Below are 23954 nucleotides of genomic sequence, written 5' to 3'. Positions count from 1 at the left end.
GAACTACTTTGGCTGAGTCAGGCTGGAATTTCCTGGACCACTTCATCTTTGATGGTTCATTCAGTGCCGAAGCCAAGGTTATTTGATAGCTTTACTCCTCCTAAAGGTTTGTGAAGATTTATTTGACTTTTTGTAGAACTCTTGCTGCACCTAGAGTATCTGAGATCTGTCCCTACTTAAAGATGTCCAGCTTTTCATTGACTTTGGATAAGCTCCACAATCTGATTTGTCTCGTACGTATATCTGTTTCTCCCACATTTTGGAGTGTTTAATAGGTTTCCTCACTTTGGGCTGCTCTGAGCAGAGGCAGATAAATGAGCTGTTCTAAAGGTTTGTCATGGCTTTAGCACATTACTGCTAGATTAATGACGCTTTTCAAGCTCCTCGCCTTTGCTTTTGCGTGTTAGAAGCACCTTAAAAAAATGATCACTACATCTTGTTTATGTGCTTATTCATCAGGGCATCTTTCCTGTGGGCATGAAGTTTCCACATCGGTAAACACAACTTGGGAGCGCACATAAACAAAGAACAAAGCAAGGATTCTTCTTTATCTTTAAAAAATAGTATGCATTTTGTGTCCCTTATAGTTATTTAAAACCTGAAGCCACAGCTTCGTCACCTTCATTTGGGGCTTTTGGAAAATACAGTAGCATATCAACTATCCGTATGTTTGTTTAGTTTTTTGTATCAGTAGCTGTGTTTCCATTACCCTTGGAAAAGTGCAAAATCTAAATAGCGCAACAAAAACTGCTCATGGAAAGGCCTGAATTTCAAAGAAACACAAAAAAAGTTATTACGGTTTCTTGAGGAAGAATTTCAGATGTTTCCATATTGAAATGTCACAAAATTCTGCAAATACACGTCACAGAACGTGACGTACATGGTCACATGTCGTGACATTCCTGGTCACATGACCACTTCTCTCATAGAAAACATGGCACGGTACATGTAAACAGCAAAGGAGACTGGTACATTTTTTAGCATTATACATAAGAATTATTAAACGCAAACAAGAAATCACAATACTGAGTGTAATAAGGAGGTTTGGAGCGTCCGTCCTCCTGCAGCAAAGTCTTGCGAGATGAGATTTCGCGGGAGTTACGAGGCTCCTGCCCAAAGCAGCCTTCAATGGAAACAGGTTCAAAGCGGAATAATACTTTGGTGACATTTAGAAATATCGTTTTTATTTTGCTAAAATCTGTATTGGAAACCCAGCTAGTGTTATTTACAGGGAAAACTGTTATAGACAGTTATTCCAATATCAAAAACCTCTTCACTTTCAAGTGCAAACTCAAAGATTCTCTTGTAAAGAGATCAAGTATGCAAATCAGTTTTTTGTATTGTTTTTTCAAAGCATCCAAATATAGCTTTTCTGACTGGATGAGAAGACGAAGACACATAAATATGATTGTGCATACACCTCCAGTTAGGCTATTCTTTTGGGAGTTAACCTACATCTAGTACACCCACATCATATTGCCTTCTTCCTCTCTATGTGCAAATAATTCTGAAGGACAGAGTATAGAGGGAGGGGGGAGGGTAAGGGGGAAAGAGATATAAGAAGTAGAGAGCGAGAGGAAGAAAGAGAGAGGTAAAGTTGGAGGAAGAGAGAGGGCCGTATTGATTTCTTGATTCCCGTACCTCTGCCAGTGAGTGCAGAGTGTCAAGATCTCCCGCCAGGAAAAACAAATCACAAGGCTGAAGTGATGGATGTGGCACTCCAGGATCTGGCGGTTTTGCCATCTGGATGGCCGACACTGTATATCAGCCTCATGCACAGCAAATAAAATTTACATTTGGATGGTTTCCCCAGGTCTCACACAGCCCAGATGCACCAAAAACAGTCCTCTACCACAACTCCCCTAATGGGTCTGATCTATCATCTCCAGATCTATTATGTAAAGATGACGCTGGTTCATGTTCAGACAGGTCGAATGATGTTACAATGAAATCCCATTATCTATTGCGAAATGGATGGTAAGCAAAATCACATCAACTTTAATATCCTTAAGATGAATCAATACTAATCCAACTTACAGATATAGTTGATGCAGAGTCAAACATCAGTAAAATAGCAGCGCAAATAGAATAAAGGAAAGGTCCATCTTCATTTTGGGGAGTCAATGCATTGCATTTTCCTTTTTGGTGGCTGTTTATAGCCAAGAGAAATCAAGGGTAAAATGGCATTGGCATATGTTCACTTTTAGATTTAAAGATAATACATCACGAATAAGTATAGGTGCAAGGCTAAATATAATAGTGCTTACAATAGTCTGCTTGGTTGTGCTGCAGAACTGAAAATCTACCTCGGCCCTGAAGAGGCCACCATGCCTAAACGAAATGACCTTTAACGCTGAGCTGATCAAATGGCCTAAAGCAAGACTGTACAACATATACTGCAGTGTAATGGTTTACAGTTTAGTTTTGTTTAACTTTCGTTTGCCCTTTTCTATTGTTTTAATGTAATGGTTATTGGAATCCTGCATGTCAGTATGGCAGGTGAGGAAGAAGGCGGACTAAAACTGATTTGGTAGTAGAGCAGATGTGGCATATATGTAATGAAATATCAGTATTAGGAATAATTTTCTTTGTATTGTTATTGTTTTCTTACCTACATTACACTGAATGAAAAGAAGAACATATTGATTTTAACCTCTGCTGCTGTGCTCTTTGTTTTCCAATCTTCTCATGGCTGTCCTCTAAATGTCAGAGGTGTTTTGTGATGGATCTTAACAATCCCTTGAAGGTCTATGCAAAGACTCACACAGCAATACAAATTGAGCATGTGAACTGACAATGTTCTGTGACCTTCAGCCTCCGCTGTTCCTCAATGATCACATCTCATTTTTTGTAGCGCGTGTGTTGCCTAGAAAGCACTGCAGCAGCTGCTACAGCGCTAGGCACCGTGTGATCATGTTGACAGATGAATCCAGCAGCCAAAAGGCGCAGAAGAACCACTAGCTTTGAGTGGAACTGTTTAGAAACTTATGCCCTCAACGTTTCTCTGTCTGCTTCTTGTTTTTTCCAGACAACTGATGACTTGCTGGTGGCCTCCGCTGAGTGTCCAAGTGATGATGAGGACATTGATCCCTGTGAGCCGAGCTCAGGTGGGTTAGGTTAGTCATCTTTTTTTTTATTCTACTTCTCTCCGGGTGTGTCTGTGTCATCGTCCACCTCCATTGTGACACTTCAGGTTAGCACACAGTATTTGAAAAGGAAAACTAGAGTTCAGGAACATGAACACACACTTCACTGAGTTATTTTCCTGGCTGTATAATGGTGCAATCTGCTACCCATGCATACATTTTACTGTGTCACGAACAAGATAATGCAAAGTTGATGCCCTGATCATTATTGCCAAACCAAAAGGTTTCAGTAATCAAATATTTGTACCCTTAAAAGTTTTTAATAAAATCAAACATTGACCATTTCAAATAAACCATTGAATGAATGTTGGAGAAAACAAGATATTTTTTGAATCAAATGAATCATACAAAAAAAAGAAAGAGGAAAGAGTAAAATGCATGTCATTAACTTCAATAGAGCTTTGCAAGGATTTGCCCTGCTTTGTTTCTGACTATCAGGCACTTTATCAGGAAAACTGAACATACAGTAGCAGCGGCGGCCGGCCAATAAAGGGCGATAGGGTGCCGCCCCCCAAGTGTTTTTGATTTTTCTTTTTTCAAATTTAAATACACAATAATCAATTATTTTGAGCACCATGAGTGTTTAAATTTGCAATGATGTCATATATAAAATGTAAATTCTAATTTTTGGGGAAAATGGTTTCCTGCTCATGTTTGCTGAGTCGCTTGGGCGATAGACAAATAATCAGACAATAAATAAGACACACACACACGACATGGACAAAAATGATGCTACCCTTAACTTAAAATTTGTATGTGTATTTTTAAGGAAAGCCATATGGGTAGAGAATTTATTACCTCCGCCAAGGCGGTCGTATTTGAACAGACATTTATTTTTTTCTTTGTCTGTTAGCAGGATTACATCAAAAGTACTAAATGGAATTTGACAAAATTATGATCAAACATAAACCTTACGCCATCAAATTTTGGAGGGAATCCAGAACAATATGGTGATTCTGGATCAATTTCAAAAATTTAAAAATGTGTATTTCTCGTCATTGACACATTTTCAAAAATTCATATTGTTGTTCATAATTGACCACATTTTATGAAATTTGACTCAGTTACGTCTGGTTGGTTGTTCAATTACCTCACATAGAGTCATCAGAATGGGTGTTGCAAATTTGATTGCAATAAAAAAAATAAATAAAAAAAATGGAGATACTCTTGCTTGCTGTATGGTCATTAACAGGGATATAAATTTATTCCAAGTCTTAAAAGTGTGAATGATCATGGTACCATGAGAACTGTGAATATCCGGCAAAGAGGACATGTGGTGCTTGGTTTACGCTGTGAGGGCTCTTTTTCGGTCTTTATTAATACATTTTACCTTGATTGAAGGCAGTTTATCTCTCTTTGTCTAAACAGTGTTCAATAATCTTTGTATCCAAAATAGGTTTATATTCATCGATTAGCTTGTGCACATTTGTGTTGATCAGGTCTGTGCATTCAAGATAAACAAGATATCAAACTCTAACTATTCAAACTTGTTTTTTTACTCACCTAGCAACACATGAATTGGATTTAGGTTCATCTTAAGTGTCGGCCATTGAATGAAAGCTTTTTCCAATGCATCGTGATGTGATGAGAAGCACAGATAACAATTAAGTCTAGACCCAAGGCCCCCGCACCAACTAAATGTGCTATTGATCATCATGTGGTCATAAAACCCTCTCCAAATTAATGTCTGCCCCACAGCAATCACTATCAACGTTCTAGTCTGTCTCTCTTCCTGCTCGTCTGGCCCTCCACCAGCTAGATTAGCTTTTTCCACTCACTCTTTTTCCTTCGATTCTCATACGCCACATTAAAGTGATACCCCCTTTGGGCGGCATCACAATAGGTACTTCCAATATACATCTGCTACCTCTCACAAATACCGCACACAAGAGATTGAGCTGCATACTGAATCTCACCAGCAGCTTGCACTATGATAGTTTTGACAAGGGCATCTGCCAAAACATCAGCTGCGAACTGTGTGATGCTCAGGGACGCACTATCCCAGTGCAGAGTATCCCTCTCCTTCTGTGCTCACTGAAGAGGATTTGACACCAGAGCTGTGGTCCCCATGGTGGCTGCTGTCTAACACCTTATCCTGATTAATATCTACACTCAGAATAATGTCGATGCTCAGTACATTTTAGACACTAGCATTACCTTTAAAGAACTGCAGAGATTCTTACTGACGAACTATTAGTTTACACCAGGCTTTTTAATTACACCAATGATAGATGTTGTCACCTTGTGATATCTGATAGTGCAGCAATGCAGAGGCATTGTGTTTCACATATGTCTAATGGCTCCCTATGTCGAGCTTCACAGTAGGATAGCGCTGGGGCTTCAATGAATCCATAAGGTGAGCTTTAAAACAGACTATTACTTGAGATATTTGTGGTCCAAGGTCAGCTCATGCTGCCCTTGCTTAGAAAATGCTATCCGCCACCCGATGACATGAATCAGGTAAAATTACCAAGGTTTATTACTCTTACTTCCTGACACCATGTAAGCAAGCAGACCAACAGAGTTTATCACCCAGAAGGTTTCAGATTAGATCACACTGCAGCAAATTGAATCCTCCCCTCTTGTTCAGAAAACCTAGGAATCCATAGGCCCATGATGCTGGAACATATCTGATCTGTAATGGGAGGGTTGTTTGGAAGCATGGATGACCAAGGATTCATAATGCAGTGACTTTGACAGGTACTCTCGTATAATGATGCAAGTGTATTTATGATACATGTAATGGGAGTTAACAAGCATACTAAAGGATGCGGGAGACTTTAGGATTTTGTAAGAATTTGCATCCCTAAAATAGGAGGGGGAAAAGGAGACTGAATGCAAATACTGTAAGAACCGCGTCATTTTTTCATAATCACTCGAACTGCAGAAATAGTTTGTTCATTTCAAAGATAGTATGAAGGGTGACGACAGGGTTCTGCAGAACTTATTGATGTAGACTTGAATGTGTGAAAATAGGCTAGCCAGAGTCCTTCAAAATCCCCAAGCACAAATTATTTTTTTAATACTGAACCCAAAGGAGAAAATTATTGGGCAATGTTGCTGGAGAGCTGCATGTGGTCAGAATAACGGATATCTCCTTCTTACCTTCATTTCATTCGTGCCATGTGGGCTGTTGATTGACGACTGCTACCATGCCATTTTTTCTCGTAATTTTTAAGATTTGAATTATTCTGGTCACCTTAAATTCAGAAGTGTTGCTTTATAATTTTACCTGATGTACTGTACTTCACCCTGAAGGACTAAAATGTGGCATTTAATAATAATCCGATTCCGGATGCTTGACTTTTGTTACGGCAATTTTTGTCCATAACTTTAATAAAAACTAAGTCTGTTTGCTCTGCAATGTTAATGCATAAAAAAGAGGATGACCCTTTATAAAAAAAAAAAAAAAAAAAAAAAAAAAAAATGTACTACAAAATAAGACATGAGGCAGCTCATTGAAAATCAAATATTCTTTTGCATTGTGAGAAACAAAAGAAAACAGAATTCTCATCAAAATTTACCCATAATGTTTCAGCAAGTCCAGGATGATGTGGTGGTCGAGGGAAAGCCCATGAATTGTCCTGCATCGTAAGAAAGGGAAGCTCCTAAATAGCGGTTCCCCCCACGAGGTCAATTTACCCCCCCCCCCCCCCCAAACCCAAACCCCCACCGGGAGTGTTCTTTGCTTCAGGAGTTCGTTCCGTGTTTTCATAATCATATATTTTATAGCTCCAAGGAGGTGGAGAAAAAAAGAAGGGGGCAGAGAGAAAAAGGATGACAAGGATGGAGGAATAATGAAGATGGGAGGGGGTGAGGAAGCTGTGAGTCACCACTATATCTTGCTAGGTGAAAAGGACCTCCTTATCAATGGTCTTAGATGCCCGGTGCCAGGATGTTTATCTATGACAGTCACAGAGACAGATAAGCACAAAGAGAAGAACAGAATGTCCAATTTGACACACTTTATATGCAGGCACACAGATTATCGCATGCAAATATATGATATATGAATTTTGCCCCAACAACCTCATGTGCCAGAAGTGGGACAACTTGGACACTTTATCAGTCCGTGACAGGGCTAAAACACAGTCAGTCAAGCATGGGTCACCAGTAGGCCTTGAACTCTGTACACCCATTACGTCATTTTCATGAGGGAAAATACCACCACAACACATCAAAACTTGACCTGAGGAACACATGGTCGAGAAATGTGCGTTGAACCTCAATAAGCTACTTATCATAGATTTGGCTTGCTTTGGTGTATAAGTCATTGTGCCTAACGTCATGATAGGGACTTTTTCTACCGGAACTGATTACAGTTTTAGTCAGGTTCTTTATTTTTTCATTTTATTGACATACAGAGTTTTAATTGTTTTTTTTTTTTCAGAAATAAACCCCTTTGCGTGCTATCATGAATGAATAATGAAACAAAAGTAGCTGAAGCTTACTGCTCTCTGACAGAATACACACTTCTCTGATCCCAGCGTTGGATTTTTACTTTTTTTTTTTAATGCACAAACAGAATTTCTATAGCCTTGTTGGCACCAGCTTCATGTTTATCCTTTATGGGTTTGCACCTTGATTTTTCTCCTTTTCGAGTATTGTTAATAATGCAAGAGGCAGCAAAAAAGGATCCTGGTCCAATATAAATTCATACCAGCAGCCTTCTAATATATGCAGCTTTCTAAATAAAAATAAATAAATAAATACAATGTGGTGCCATTATGTTCAGCTTTAGTAGCTCTTCTCTGTTGATTGCCATTGGGCGGGTTAAGGTTAATTATCTCTAGTTTCCTCCTTACATCTTGCGTTTCATTTTTAATTTTTTTTTCTATCCTAAAGCATTTAACAGCTACTAATGTCGCTGACATTTGTTCCATTAGATTTAATGTATGGTTTGGGAAACAATACATCGAGTAAAACCAATAAATCAAACAACAAATGAATACTCTCTTTTCACGAATGGCCTCGCTTCCAGCCGGGAAGGAAACAAATGACAGTAAATTATTGTTTTAAAGAAGAGGAAAGATTAATGAAACATTAGGAGCACTGTGTTGGCTTAAGAGGTCACTGCCTGCATTTAATGGGTTATTCAATCATACCCAGCTGGAAGTTTCTATGTTCATTTTTCTCTTCACTCAATACGATGTCAAACAACCTTACCAACAGACTCTCCCGGCACAGATGAATCTTCAAATGATAAAACACTTCCAGAGGAAAATGTCTTTGAGATACGATCATCTAAATACATGATCTGAGCTCCTCAAAACACATAGATGTGATTATAATAAACCATACATTTGCCTTTGTATGCAAACAATCAGATGGTATTTTTCCTCTCTCTCTCGGATGATTATACCATCCCAGGCTCGGCATCCTTTTTTAAATGACGTCTGTTCTTTCGGGGAAACAGGATTTCACACATACTGTCAGTCTTTCTTTTTACTGATCTCACTATATTTATATTTTCAATTATTTTTATTTTTATTTCATATATCTTTTAGGTTTCCTGACATTGATGCTAATACAAAGTGTCTAACTCTAAATAGAGCATGAAAGGCTTTCTGAACCCAAGAAAATAGAAGAAAAAGTTCTCAGACAAAGGTCACTTATGATATTATTAAAAGTCACTAAGGGCTTGTGAGCGATATCATTATTTTTATAGAAGCTTGGTCATGCAACAGATCCAAATAACTCAAAGCTATTGTATACACTAGGGCTGCAAGGTTTATTGATATCGAATCGCAATTAAGGTTTTGACTACTGCAATAACGTAACCTCAAACAGCTGAGGTTTTTTTCTTCTGTCTCTGGCGTTTGAGTGATGTTCACCAATCAGACTGGTGGAGCCTTGACATCTCAGATTCAGCTGGAACAGATAAAAGGTGTGAGTTTCTATAAAACAGATCCTAAAGTGTTTAGACAGACGCTCTGTGATTGCTCCAGAAGAGGGCGCTGTCCACATAAAACCAAATATTTTTGAAAGTAGATTATTATGTTGTTTGACAGTCTACAAGTAACATGACTTCCTTCACTCATCATTTTAGCAGTTTGCGCATTTAAACGTATCAAATATAAAAATCGCAAAAATCGAATCGCAATCGCAATATCGGCCCGAAAAACCTCAATTAGGTTTTTAGTCAAAATTGTGCAGCCCTAGTATACACGTTTAAACAACAGATGTGTTTAAAAGAATGTTGATTGCATTACAAATGGTTCTTTATTTTTTAATTTTTTACCAATGAAAATTATTGGCCAGTGCAAAACGCCAAAGGTGATTTGTGTAGAATAAAGCTCGTCAGAATAATGAATGAAAAATCAATGAATATTTCACTTTTCTCTCCTCTGCCAACCACTATTTCAAATTTAAAGATTAAGATTTTAACTATATCATGTTGATGCAATAGTCTGTATTACTTTACAGTTTTTTAAGTCCAGCTTTTACTTTGGATAAAAAATATACACCACAGGACTAAAAAACTTTGCAAGCTTAACTCCACACCTGTGCTAGAGCCAAATGTGATTAAACCTCTACTTTCATCTGTACATTTTCTATTGAAAGGCTTAAACTGCTCTATACCTTTCATTAGGTTTAATCAAACACCTGTTTTAGTCATTTCTAATTCATTTCATGCTCACTCGAGCCTCAGTTCATCATCTTCCATCACCATGAGCTGAGCCACTTCAAACTCACACTGCCAGCATGTCACAAGTACAGGATGGCTCACATCTCTTCTTGAAGGCACTCCAATAATGAATGCAGGAGGAGGGATTAAATAAATGTGTTTGGCCTTTCTGCTGTTTATACAGTGACCTGTCTTGACTGATGTACGTGCATGATGTCTCTGACAGCTTGCAGTTATGGCAGGATATGGGAAATAGAAAAAAGATGTATAACACTAATCTGGCCGAATGACAACAATGCATCATAAAGCCTGTCAAAAAGGCCACAAGTTGCCCTCAAAGCAAATCACAGCCTAACCTTTAAACCTTAAAGCTATCAAATATGCTTCCTGTTCTTCTCACGTTGTTGCTTGAAGTCCACAAAAGTCAGAGATTCTTTTAAATTTTCTCCTTTAAAATAGCTCATATCGCTTTTTTTTACACAATTCTTCCCTCGTCCTGTTTTTTAAATTACAAAACGGACTCAAGTCTGTACAGCACAGCTCTTTTGACAAATTGAAAGGCTGAGCCCAGTTCCTCTGTTCAATGTATCTTGAGTGAGTTGTTGTAGTTGCTTCATTACGTCTCACACACACACAAGCACACACACTCGGCGGTAACACGGCCCTGTCACTCTTTCATCAATGGCCCTCATCAACCTGTTCACCCTGTAACAAATTACCAAACAAATGAACCCTTACAACACACACTAATGAGGAAAAATCGCCTTTTAAGAGGGCCATTTATTCCAATCCCATTTGACAGTGTGAAATCTTTCAACCCATCTCTCTTTACAAGAGCATGTGGCAAAAAGAAGTGAGGCAAAAACAAGGGGAATCACATCAGCCATTTTTGTAAATTCTTAAATGACATGTTCCAAGTGCTGGTACATTTCAGATATGGACCTGTACCTTTATTGTTTATAAACAGTTCAGACGGAATTGGGAGAAAAGATGTTTTAAAAAAACAGACCCCTATCAGCAGAACCTGGAAGGCAATTTTAAAAAGTTTATTTTGTTTAAAAAACAATCTATTTTAAGGTCACAAATTTGAGATCAATCTTATTTGAGATTTCTTTTCTTTTCATGTGAAATGTTTTGCAATGTTAAGGGATTAGTGACTGATGCTTCAAAGCATTTACTGTCGTCCTTGTAAATAAAGCAGCAAGGACTTTATGATCGTCTGAGAATGATACTGTAATTTAACTCCCACTCTGGGATGACATAGAGAGGAGAAAGTTATTCTGGCAGCCTGTACAGAACTGCCATCCTTCAAAAGTTAACCCCCCCTGAGTTTACCTCTATCGCTTTGTAAGTGAACCCCTGCTATGATGGCATGAAGCTAGGCACTGCTTTAAGGTCATTTTCCCTGTGTCTGATTTTACCCTTGGGTACGCTTGAGTAGAGCTTATATGAGCAGCCATCATTCTAAACACTTGTTTCAGGTGCTATTTCTTTCTAAGTTTGTGCCGTCATTTTGAGGTGATGGACATGTGGTGCTAATGAGCAGACAGGCAGATGCATTTCACGCAGTTCCTTATGAAGTCTTATTTCGGTCACATTACCCAACTTCAGTGAAAGAGGACCAGGGTGCATGTAAAACAAATGAGCTGTGCATGTATAGCAGATAGTCCATTAGACTCTCAGGTGACAATATTATAGACACTGCTGTGTCTAAATCGACTCTAATGAGCTGTGATAAGTGATGGTAATCACAGACAAGACCTGAATGATGTCAGTATGGTAACAAATCTCCCACAAATCCAGTTATGGTTTTAAATGCTTGAAGAAAATCTGTATAGTCATTTATTTGTATCAATATATATGTATGTACTTTGTTGATTGAAGGCTTGGCTTTAAGTCTCTGTGTGAATGTAGACAACAGGGAGCCAATCAACAGATCCAGACAAACAAAAATAACACAGTTAAGTGCTTAAAGTGGTATTTCTTTTCAGTGACCAACATTGTACAATCAGACTCCCTCTACTTTTCATTTCCAGTGGCTGGCTTCTGATAGAGTGGCAGAGATGCCCCACATCCTCCCTCTCTGCAGGAGCTCTGCGAGTTCTTGCATAAACCCTCAAATGCTGCAATGGCCATGTGTACATGGGAGCTTTAATTCCCCTTTAATTCAGAATAAATCCTCTTTAAACTGACCTTGTAAACACTTAATACCAAATGCAAATGTAATTCCGAATGAAACTTAAATCTGAATTAGGTGGCTGGTTTATTTTGATATGAATTCCAAATTAAATAATTCCTCTATCGAGTTAATACTTAATTCTGATTTAATTTATTTCCGGTCGTTCTACGCATGCTCGACTTCTCACGATGACGCGGTTGTGATGACATAGTCCAAGATGGCCACCCGGACTGAAGCCGAGACTATTTATTTAATAAGAGCCCGAAAAGACATGGATATAGTGAAAAGAGTGGATGGACGGAAGCATTAACCATTAATGCACACACGAACATTGGCAAAAGGAACAGGCTTTATCGTAGCAAGAAGCAACAGACCCACAGAGCTTCACTAATGACGCACAGATCATTATAAAGTTCATTTTTAACTCAATGTCCTGTAGAGTGGAGATAGAAAAGCTGTTGTATTAACCAATGGCTTTGATTGACCAAAATTCAGACTTCTATCTCTCTTCTCCTGCTCAGCTGACCAAAGTGAAACCGTTATTGTCAAGCTGCTGCTTCAAAACTACAATCACAATAAAAGTGAAAACAATTTCCTATTATGTTGTCTTTTATGTTGTAGCCAAAAAGGTGTGTTGTGTTTTATCCCGATAGACGTGATATGTCACATTTGCCCACGGTCCAATCAGAATCCTTCCGAACCCTCAGACCTAAAGTGGAATTGAATAAAACAGAATAAAACTGTTTTTCATGTAAACCTCGATTCGTAATAACTATTTCCAAGTAAACACAAAGCTGAACACTTTAATTCCGAATAATTACTTCCGAATTAAAAAAAAAAAAACATAATGTAACCGTGGCTAATGAGAGCCTTGACTTATATCAACATTTTGTCATGTTCACTTTATCATTTTGACCCATAACAAAAGATACATACAGTAGCTAATATAGAAGTGCCTTTGCCGTTAAAAACAGAACAATACCTTACTAGTGCTGCATTGTGTCACCCAATGGCTTTTACCCATAAGGCGAGAGCGCTCTTCACACCTGTCTGCAGGGATAAGTGGGCTTGTCACAAGCAAAGCTAATCTGTTGCAACGCTCAGTCACACTCAATCCTCGAGTGGTACTCTCTGCTTGTCCTTAAATGTCTGCTGGCATTGGAAGCTTACTTAGGCCACTGGTCAATCTAAGCATGGAGGAAAACATGTCAATGAAAAGTAACAGTGACTCCAATCTCTTGTGACACGCAGCTCTGAGAACTTTTGCCCTTTACAGTTGACACTTTTTTGTGCCCATTAGTGTAGCATGACCAATATGCCTCAAATGGGAAATGTTGTCTGTATGTTCCGATAGGTAATATAAAGTCACTCAAAGCAGTGTCTACCCAAGTATCCACAAAGCGGACGATATTAATCAAACATGCTGTCAGCTATGGTAGGGATGGAAACAATTATCCTCATTGATTAAAAGCAACTGACAAGTGACATATTTCATCCAGTAAGTAGCAATATTGCCAAACGTTTCTGCTTTAACGAAGAGATGCCTAAAATAATTCAAAACACAACGGTAACCCTTTCAGACCTGGAAAAATGTCCCACTGATAATCACCAATAGAGAGGGAACGATTGAAGCATGAATTTAGTTTCTTAGGTTTGACTCAAAGCAACAGAAGATGATTTTGTAATAGAAGAAAGTTCAGTGGCTTTTGCAACCATTGAGGTGAATTATAGCTCGTTACTTGTGGCAAAGACTGAGAATTTCTTACCCATTTTGTAATGGATTTTTGGAAAAATCCCTAAGGCTCCTATAAAGCTGTCAACAATCTGCATGGATGCAAAACTTAAACAATATATTACTTGCATAGACAGTATTAAAGAAGTATTCCCTTTGTGCTCAAAAGCTTTCGTATCATGGCAAAATCACAAGTAAACTTTTATGCTCGCTAACTGGCTTTGTTTAATCGTGATTAATGTGTTCTCAACCTACCCTGTAAGGGTTAGATCAAAACCCCTAAATACAGTATATGGGTGACTAAAATAGACTATTCAACCATCTATGTTCATGATAACTATTTTTTTATTCATCAATACAAGGATGTGGAATCAGAGGACCATTTTCAGTCTTGCAGGATTTCTATGAATTTTTTATGTCGAAACATTTTTATTTTTGTACTATGGAAACAGAATTTATTCAGCCCTTCCCATGGAATCATTATTCTGACAGGCCAAGATCAAAGCAGGAAGATTTTTTTTTATCACTTTATTCCTACGTTAGTTCCTTTCTTCCTTTTTTACGTTTTCACACCAATGTGGAAGTAAAAAAAAATGCTATATTTACTTGAAACATTAACAGAATTAAACAAAAGTTGGAGTAGTTGATGTTTTTAATGATTAGTTTTTTGTTAAGGCATTTTCATTTGAAATTGTAAAAGAGAAAAGAGTAAAAGTTTTATCTTTCAAAAGAAGTATTAGGTTTGTGGATTCCTGAGATATACTGTGATTTTTGACGGAAGCTATAAAATATACTAAGGTATAGAAGATTTACTGTGTTTTTCGTTTTCGCTAGTCTCTAACATTTTACAACCAGTATCCAGCGCGCATTAATGACAAGAAGTGCCATATGTGTAAGAATCTGTATAAACAGTCATGAAGGTGTTTCAAATTTCAGTATTATTCTGTGTCTGGCAGAAATGTCGTTAATTCTGCGCTATTAGAGAAGTGAAGGTCAGAGCAGGTGCACTTACTGTAGTAGGCGTTTGACTCACAGCCTGAGATATGTCACAATGAAGAATACAATTAACAATTGTTTCTTGAACATCAGCAGACGTTTTAACATTTTCTCATGAAGACTCTGACACTTCAAATCTGTATCCTCCAAAGCCGTCAGAGATTTTTAAGTGATTTTAACTTTAACGTTAATCAACCAAATTATTGTGTATTAAAAGTAAAACTACGATTTGCTTATGGGAATTGATGTGAGCCACACGTCCTTCTATCCCAACTACAAATATAATAATGTACATTTTCACATGTAAACAGGGCGATGAAGGTGAATAAAAAGTCTTGTCAGTTGACACAACCACAAAAGCTAGAATGGAGTAAGAGATAAAGAGCGAACCTTTTTGATATTAAACCAGTCTGCTCGTGAACCAAGACCAGAGGCTATTCTATGCTTGTCTAGTGCAAATAGAACTGACATGGTATACTTGAATTTACCTGTGTTGATTTTGATTGTTGTGGTCAACAGGTCACACACTTGGGCCGGTCTGTTTAAAAGAAGTTCACCAATAGAAAACTTGTTTCCACCTCAAATCTAAACCACAAAGATTAGCCTACTTCCTATCAAAATGCTAGCATGAATTCTATTTACATATGCAACAAAAAGGGCTTCAACAGAAATGATGACTGCCGCAAAAACACACAGAGAGAGCTTTGCTAGGAAGACTGAATAATGTCGGGGGTGTATGGGATGTTTCAGAATACACTAGATTGAATGGCATCATTTCAGAACAAAAGTAGGGACAGCCTTTGGCTAAATTTGCTGAGTCAGTACAAGAATTATGTCTCTCTGATGTTTATTTTCAGTCATGCCGATTTAATTTATGGGGAAAGCAGTCGGCTCATTCATGACTGTGCTTTACAATATGTTATGAGCTTGGAGCGTCTTTGTAAAACACTCACACATCAGTTATGTTGTCAGTTTTCCTTCTCAATTGAGTTAACTCGTTGACCTACAGCGCCTAACTTTGTTTACCCTTTATTATACAGTCATATATAGGGCAATTCATCCACACTAGTGTCCTGAGGACCTGAAAATATCACCACCCAACCAGTCAAGTAAAATGTACTTGCCATGGTTAAATAACCTTACATGTCCACCATATTTTCTAAGGGTTTTTGAAAAGCTTTTTATGAGTTTAAAAAAAAAAAAAGTTATGATGATAATCACCTTAGGTAATGTTGATTATTTCCGCGTTGGCTAGTTTTTTAGATTTGATTCAATTTGAAAAACATTCCACTCTGTGTCCTTTTCTTTTTGCCATTGCTCTTTATTTTGGTTGTTCATTGTCAAACTGCATGCCTTTCTGTTTGGTGTGACATTATTGAAACATGACTGACACAAAGTGCTTTCATTCACAGCCCAAACTTGTATCAAAGTGAAAATAAAATGTTGCATTTTTGCTAATCATTTCATGGTATCTCTTGCAGCCAACCCCACAGGTACTGGACCAAAGGGATACCCAGACACCTCAGAAGTCGTCCGGGAATCCAGCAGCACTACAGGGATGGTGGTTGGCATCGTAGCAGCAGCAGCGCTCTGTATTCTCATCTTGCTGTACGCTATGTACAAATACAGAAACAGGGACGAAGGTTCATACCACGTGGATGAGAGTCGTAACTACATCAGCAACTCGGCTCAGTCCAATGGCACCATAGTCAAAGAAAAACCAGTCAACACCGCAAAGACCTCAAGCAAGAACAAGAAGAACAAGGACAAGGAGTACTATGTGTGATTGTCAAAACGTTGGTCTTGCATGGCCAGCGGTAACATTCACAAGAAAGACAAATTAGTGCGTGAAGATGTGTACAGTAAAATAAAGGTGAACATTATTTAGTATTTTTTTCCGATGAGACAACGGTCGGAAAAGAAGGATGGAGTGAATAAAAACAACTTTCTATCAAGTCAAACTTTCAATGCAGAAAAAAAAAAGAAATGTCCAGACAGAGACTGGTGAAAAATGTCTCTGGTAAAAAAAAAAAAAAACTACATCCATATCTAACATGTCAACAGAACATTAACCCATATGTGACTTGTTCCTTGGCCATGACCATGTACCGGTAATTGAACACCCCTTTTTTTTTTTTTTTTTTTCCTGAAACGAAGTAGCACAGATGCACTTTGAAAATGGAGATTCAGCATTACAAAGTCAACATTTCCATTTCCATTGCCTGTGTTTGTGTTAATGGGACTTTTTCTACAGAAAAACCAACAAAAGTCACCCGCGGATGATGAAAAGAAAAAAAAAAAATCCCGCTGACATTGACCAAGGCTTGGGAAAACAGTCCCATGGACATCAGCCAAAGTACTGACAGAAGCTTTTAAAGCGAACAAAGACTAATACCTGGCTGACTTGGCTGCCGCTGTGCAAAGATGGAGCAGGATTGTAGATAGTCTTGAAAGACTGTTCCAAAATTAATGTCAATTATGCCGGATAGAAATCTGGAGGCCTTCATTTCCACTGTTGAGAACTCAAAGGTGAAAGCATCCACAGAACAAAGGGGGATTTCTCAGAGATGCTGATTGGGGAGCCATGCACGCAAAGCTATGTTATTACAGTACATATGTTTATATACAGTACAACCACACCTATATGTGCTTTCTGGACTGTGACAAAGTGGTGTTTTATAGCCTGTTGTATAGATGATGCAAACTATAACTGCTCCTCAACAATTTTGGAATAAATCTGAAAATAACAAAAATACAACATAAATGTTAATAAGTGTTGCTAGACATAGAAGATTTTAAGAAGACGTCATTTTTTATTTTCAGTTGGATAATTTCAATCTGTTTTTACATGTGTTCCTATATACTTTTTATACAAAAGCCAACCTGAAATCGATTATTCCTGAAGATGCAAAGCCTAACGTTCCATAAAAACTGCACAAAGGTTTTGTGCCGCTCTTTTAAAGACACCGGTAGAAACACTGCCTCCCTCCTCCATCCTGACCTGAAAACCAAGCATTTGAGCGATGACGGTGGAATAAGACATTGACTTACATTAACTTGCTGTTTTTGAAGTATTATAAGATTGTCAAAGGTGTGCATCCACCAGCACAAACTGCTCAGAGAATAGCTTGAATCAGTCGCCATTTCAACATGTTCTGTGTTTTTTCTGTCATTCTGTCAGTCAGTTTTGCTTTCCGGAGACCTGTATTTTGAATGAGTATGAGGAAAATGACCCTGAACTATAAATGATGATTATCAAGTCTTTGTTTGCCACTCGTTATTCCAGTGATGGACCTCAGACTTTTCACTGTAGGGTTTGCCTGTTTTATTCTGGTGATGGCATTCTGAAACTACATTTTACTTAAGCAATTAAAAATACTCGCAATTTATCATTTCATGCAGTGTTATATGGAAGCCTGTTTCCGACACTAAATAAATTAAAAATCACAATGGTATTTTATGGTGGAATAGCATGTTTCTTCTTTGAGGGAACAGCTATGGCTGCTGTGAAGATTTAGTTTGAAGCCACTGTTCTCAGCTTGATAGATTTCTTTATAGTTATTAGCTTGCTAAATGACCCACTCTGCTGGTGTCAAATACTCATTTCTTGACGCTGCATGTAGTCAAGCTCACAGCTCAGGTAATCACTCCTTAGGTGTGCTTGGTAATGGTATAAAAACAGCCCAGTTAAAACATATTGTTTCATAGTCCTGGTATGGCGATCTTATAGTTCTAAGAATATCTTTTGATTGTGTTTTTTTGGTAGTTTTTAAAGTGAGCTTTTACTTTATGTGGATCTGCTATTACTTGATGAACTCTTGTGTTTGATTCTTTGTGTTACATATGTTTAGTGTATTAATTCCTGTAATATTTTACAGCATTTTACATTAATCCAAAGTTATTTAAAAAAAAAAATGCTCGCTGAGAGTCATTTCTGGCAGAGAGGATTTTTTGGCCGTCTTCCACAACACCTGTTTGCTAATCATGCTGGATCACAGAAATGTGTTTTTCTCTAAACTGTATCCATCTCCTCAATACAGAACCATCTCACATGTCTGACAGAGTTTACACTAAGAAATGAGCTTGCTTGGAATTCACTACAAAAGTTTCGAGTAGAGCATAAAGTCGCTGCATTGTTTGTTGAGTTTCCATTTGGCTAAGAGAAATAAGATAAGTAGCTCTTTATCTAGATGGAAATCTGAAAGTCCTGCTGGAAGTTCAAAGTATATAACATAGGGGAATTCAGTACTCCCAACCTAATTATACATGACAATTTGAAATACAAATTATGCTGATATTCCAAAAAAATGTGAGAATACTGATAACAAAATGCATTGCTTGTTAAAAAATATCAGAATGTGCTTCGACCAGTAAATGGGATATGGTGTGGAAGATAATTTAAGTTCTAATGCTAAAGCTCATACAGTGACCTCTTTTTTGGGCACTATACACTCCACACCCAGAGGTGAGTTATTTCATTATTAAATATCTGGACAGAAGGTTTTGTTCTCCCTCAAGGAAAGGAGGGGTACTTTTGCACACACGGTTGCACCCACTTAATTCAGCTGGATCAGCTGGTACCAGGCACTAGACCATTTTGCACCAGGCTACGCAACTGAATTACAATAAAGTAGAAAGATATTTACAATTCCCTGTATTCGCATTAATATCTCCCTATAAATGGTGGCGCAACTTGCACAATCTACACACGTCTATACTCAGTGTAACACAGAGAATCTGTTTTTGTCATTAGAGTCAATCTGCTGAGCTTAAAAGATATATTGATGTCAATAAGCGGAATAGACAAGGACCGTGAGCAAAGTGCAACACCGAAAGGAAATAAAACAATTATGATGTTGCTTTGTTAAACATGTAAAATGTTTTCACTGCATTCCTATTCATTTAAATGCAGTGAAAACAAGGTAATACAAGACATAGTTTTAGTTTAGTTAGATATTTTTAGTAGTTTACCCAGCATCTAATTTAATGTAAAAGTTGTACAATACAAATCTACTAAGTAAAAGCACAACGTTGCATTTTGAAGTGCTCAAGTAATTCAAATTGGTTTAAAAAAAAAAAAAAAAATGAAAATACTTAAGTATCATAAGTAAAAAGTATAAAGTAATCCAATCCAATCTAACTTTATTTGTTAAGCACTTTAAAAACCACCACAGCTGACCAAAGAGCTGTACAGAAGAATAAGTAAAACAGAAAATGGGCCAAAAATCGCACAGTGTATGCCTGCCTTTAGGGACGTCTGGTGATGGTCACAATTATGCAATAAAATAAATTCATTTATTTAATTACAATAACAAAAAATGCATTGCTGTCTTTAAAAGATTGCACTTCTTGTAGTGTTGACCTTTGACAGCATGTGCAGACAAAGTAAGAAATAACAAGATAATGAATTGAATTCCTTCAAGAACGTTGACTCAAGCAGGAACAATATGTTCTCTCTGTTGCCCGTTGGGTGAAAAACTGACAGTTAACAACTGCCTGTGAAATGTAACCGCGTTCTATATTCAAATATACATTTTGTTACTGTATGTGTTAAACTTAACATCAGTTACAAAATAGTATGTTAAATGTGTAAGTATCTGCTGAGAGGTGAGGCTTTGCTTGAAAATTGCAGGTGGAATTACTGCTCTGCACTGCCACCAGTCCTCTGTGTGGTTAAAAATGCAGATGTTTTCTACACCCTTACAGCGTACCCATGGCACCCAGGCGCGACCGCGTCTTATTTTTAGAGAAACCGCTGCATCAGTGCAGGAAGCAAAAAGCTAATTAAAAACTCTGATGAACACTTCCCTAAAACAGTTGTCACATAAACCATGTAGTTAGTTTTAATTAAAAAATATATATAGACCTGTCACTTTGCCATAAATGATTCAGTAGAAAAGGGATTTGATCTAGAATTTTTTAATAAGTTATGTACTTTACTTTCGCTGCATTTCAATTCATGTAAATGCAGTGAAAACAGGGCATTACAAGTCATAGTTTTAGTAAAGTTACATATCTTTAGTAGTTTACCCAGAATAGGATTAAATGTGAAAGTTGTACAATAAAAATCAACCTCAGTAAAAGTAGAAAATTTGTTGCTTTTTGAAGTACTCAAGTATTTAATTTTTTTAGGAACTAGTGCAGTGTCCGTAGGAAGTACGTATTGTTATAGAAAAGTGGGAGGTTACGTTTTTAGCAGCGGTTTCAGCTACTCGGAACCTTGAGTCACATGCACGGCGCATTGCCTGATGTTTTTGTTCTCTTTGTACGATTGGCTTTTGGTATCTTAACATCCACAGGTAGGTGAATATAAAATTAGACTGCAAAATAAAATTAAAAAAACGACAGGATTCAGTTGAATATTGGCAAATGAAAATGATGCTTAGTTGAGAGTTGATGAATTTGTCTGCTGTCATTGATGTCTAACTTCACCACTATTATCATCAGTAACTATCTACTCTGGTAGTTATAGAATCTGATCCACAGAGATATTTGAGGAACACACACACACGCAGACAGAGATTCCTTGCTTTTAGGAGGTAGACTGATGATCTCTCTATGTGGGCGGCAATGCTCCTTGCCTTGGTTGCCAACCACCGTAAAACTACACAGAAAACCATTTCTATCATACTTTGGAACATTGGAATATTAGAACATTAGAACATTGGAACGTAGGACATCATCACCGAGTCCATCGACTCAGGAGATGGGGCGTGGGGGTGGGGCGTCCAAACAAATTCGACGTTGCACACCCTTGAACCAAGCAGCAGCCATGTTGAAAGTCTCAGGTCAGTCTGATCCTGATTCGCAGATATATCTGAGGAACACACACACAGACAGACAGAGATTCCTTGGTTTTATAGAGAGATACTTAAGTATCACAAGTAAAAAGTTTTAAGCAATGACTAACTCCAACCAGATAGAAAAAAACTGATTGTTGTAGAATCACTCTGAGCTGAGTAATAACAGCTCAAACTAAAAGGTACTGTATTCCTCCTGAGCAGAAGTTCAAAAGATAAATAGTATTCATTGTCGTTTTCTCTATGGATTCCATATTATGGACATTAAATAGCTAAGTGTTACTAATCTCAAAGATAATAGAGTGAACTAATGACTGCTTATGACCCACTTCAGTTGAGGAGTTACGTTGATTGGTTCCGTGTTCAGAAGAGCTATACTTGGCTAATTACTGTATGTTTTAGAAAGTACTGCTAACCTTTAAAATATTTACTTCAGTTGTGTTCAAGTACTTGAAAAAAGGACTGTACTGTAACCTAGAGTTGTTTGGAAGATTCAAAATGAAAAAGCACTGTCCATACAGGTGGTAGCTACCAGCTCCACATGAGCTTTTAGGTGGTCAGAGTCACTGACTCTTTCCCAGTTATTTAGACTGTCAGTCACTCTGTGTCATTTACAGTTTGATTCATACAGAAATTATGTGTTTCCTGGCAACAAGGCAGAGTTTCTTCAGCCCACATGTGAAAACTAAGTTATTCATGCTGCCGTCCGCTGAATCTATGTTTTCCATTAAGACTCAACTCCTGAGACGTTTCTTGACCTCAACAGGCAGCATCTTCATGTAAGGCTTCTGTATCCTAAAAGCTGTAGCAAGCACTTTTTTTTCCCCCTACGTTTGCTTTCTCAGCAGTTTGCATCAATTGCAATAGATGTGCTAGTATCTACAACATGACACAAAGGAACTACATGTTTTCCACAGTGGAGGTTTATAAGATGTAATTTACTGCATTGCAGTCAAAGAGTTTTTAACAAGAGTTATTTTAGTTATTTAAGTATTCGGTCTATACACTTTTTTTGTGAGGCAAAGAGTGAATATGTTTAAACCAGAAGACGTGTGAAAAGTTAAACAAAGGAATGAACAGATATGAAAACAGTGGCAGAAACTCACCTAGTCTAGGTAAGTATACACTGGGTGGAGCAGCGATTTTAAAAGGGATGGTGTTCTAAGGGTAGGGCAACTATGAACTCCCAATTTAGTTTATTAAATGAATTTAAAACCATGATAAACCTGCTGTTAAGTCAGTGATACTCAACATGTGGCTCTTTATGTCTTAATTTTAATTATATCCCCAGAAAACCTTAAAACTGGGAAACTTTTTAACCCCTTTTGACCTTTTTCTTTGGCTATTTTTCCATGTCATTTGTCCCGTTTTTCCCCCTTTTCCACAAAAAAAATGACACTTTTAGTTTTTTTTTTAGATTTTAGCTTTCTTTTGCCAATAAATATCATACATACCACCTGTTTCCATCTCTTATGTACAATTTTTTGCCACTCTTGACTGCTTCTGGCCCATTTAAGTCATTTTTGACTTTTTTTCTTGCCACGTTTCTGCCACTTTTGGATGATTTTTTTGCCACCTGTTACACATTTTTTGTCACTTTACTTACACTTTACACATCGCTGTTAACTCTTTGTTTACTTTCTTGGAACAGCAAGTCAAATGACCAATATGTTTTCAACAATGAATCCCTCTGTAAAAAGTTGGGGGATTATTTTTTGTTTTTATGAAAGTGCGGGTGTTGCGTCTCCCACGGGTGAGACACGCCTGAATATACACATTTATTATACTTGTCATACATTACTGCTGCAAACCTTAAAGACACAGTAACCTTTTACTCACAGTGCTAAACAGGACACCTACCAACTCTATCTCTTCAACCTTCTTCATTTAGCATTTTCACTGTTCTTGAGTGTTGACATTTGTTTGTTTGTAGTATTTCATTCAGGCTCTGCTAAACCTCTACACCTGCGCGTTCAGTCATTTCAGTTCTCTGATCTCAGCAGGGATGTTTAGTGACACGATCTGGAGCATTGGCTTCTTCCTGGGTGCCTGAGGGTGGTGGTAGTGAATCCGTGGCCCTGTCTCACTTTGTTATGGTGCATTCTGCATTTGTTTGTAGAGGAGCTCCGACATACTCTGGGAGTTCATCATATTAGTGCAGTGGAGCGTTGTTGTAAGTCAAAATGAAAAACACAAAACAGTTTTTGCTCGTTTGATCACATCAACAACTACTGGACGAATCAAAGTGAGAGCTCATTTTCTAATATCCCTGGCTCAAATTAAAGAGAGAATAATTTTATGAAATGCTACAGCAAAATTAAAGCAAGAATTAAAAGAATTTGGGTAAAGCGCATTGTTTTTAAATGGCAACATACAAAATTAGAATATAAGTATGTAAACCACGACTTCCCTCAATCTCTTATTGCCAAGAAAAACCCAAGATTTCTCAGTCCTTTAGTACAATATGAAAGAA

General features: G+C 37.6%; 1 protein-coding gene across 32 annotated transcripts in view; it reads left to right on the top strand.

Moving 5' to 3' along the window:
• Nucleotides 1-17940, top strand: part of LOC114476328 (neurexin-1a-like) — a 294357-nt gene extending 276417 nt beyond the window's left edge. For 15 of the 32 annotated variants that reach the window (XM_028467729.1, XM_028467724.1, XM_028467709.1 and 12 more), the window contains 2 exons: nt 3029-3116; nt 16163-16467. In XM_028467729.1, coding sequence (XP_028323530.1) covers nt 3029-3116; nt 16163-16467 — 393 coding nt within the window. Of the gene's footprint in view, nt 1-3028; nt 3117-16162 lie in introns of all 32 variants that reach the window. The other 17 variants (XM_028467730.1, XM_028467728.1, XM_028467716.1 and 14 more) reach the window with 3 other exon arrangements.
• Nucleotides 17941-23954: the final 6014 nt, after the last annotated feature.

The sequence above is a fragment of the Gouania willdenowi genome, chromosome 15 (genome assembly GCF_900634775.1).
Source record: "Gouania willdenowi chromosome 15, fGouWil2.1, whole genome shotgun sequence".
Taxonomy (NCBI): domain Eukaryota; kingdom Metazoa; phylum Chordata; class Actinopteri; order Blenniiformes; family Gobiesocidae; genus Gouania; species Gouania willdenowi.
The sequence above is the reverse complement of the archived record's forward strand: the minus strand, read 5'-3'. Positions and strand labels throughout refer to the sequence as shown.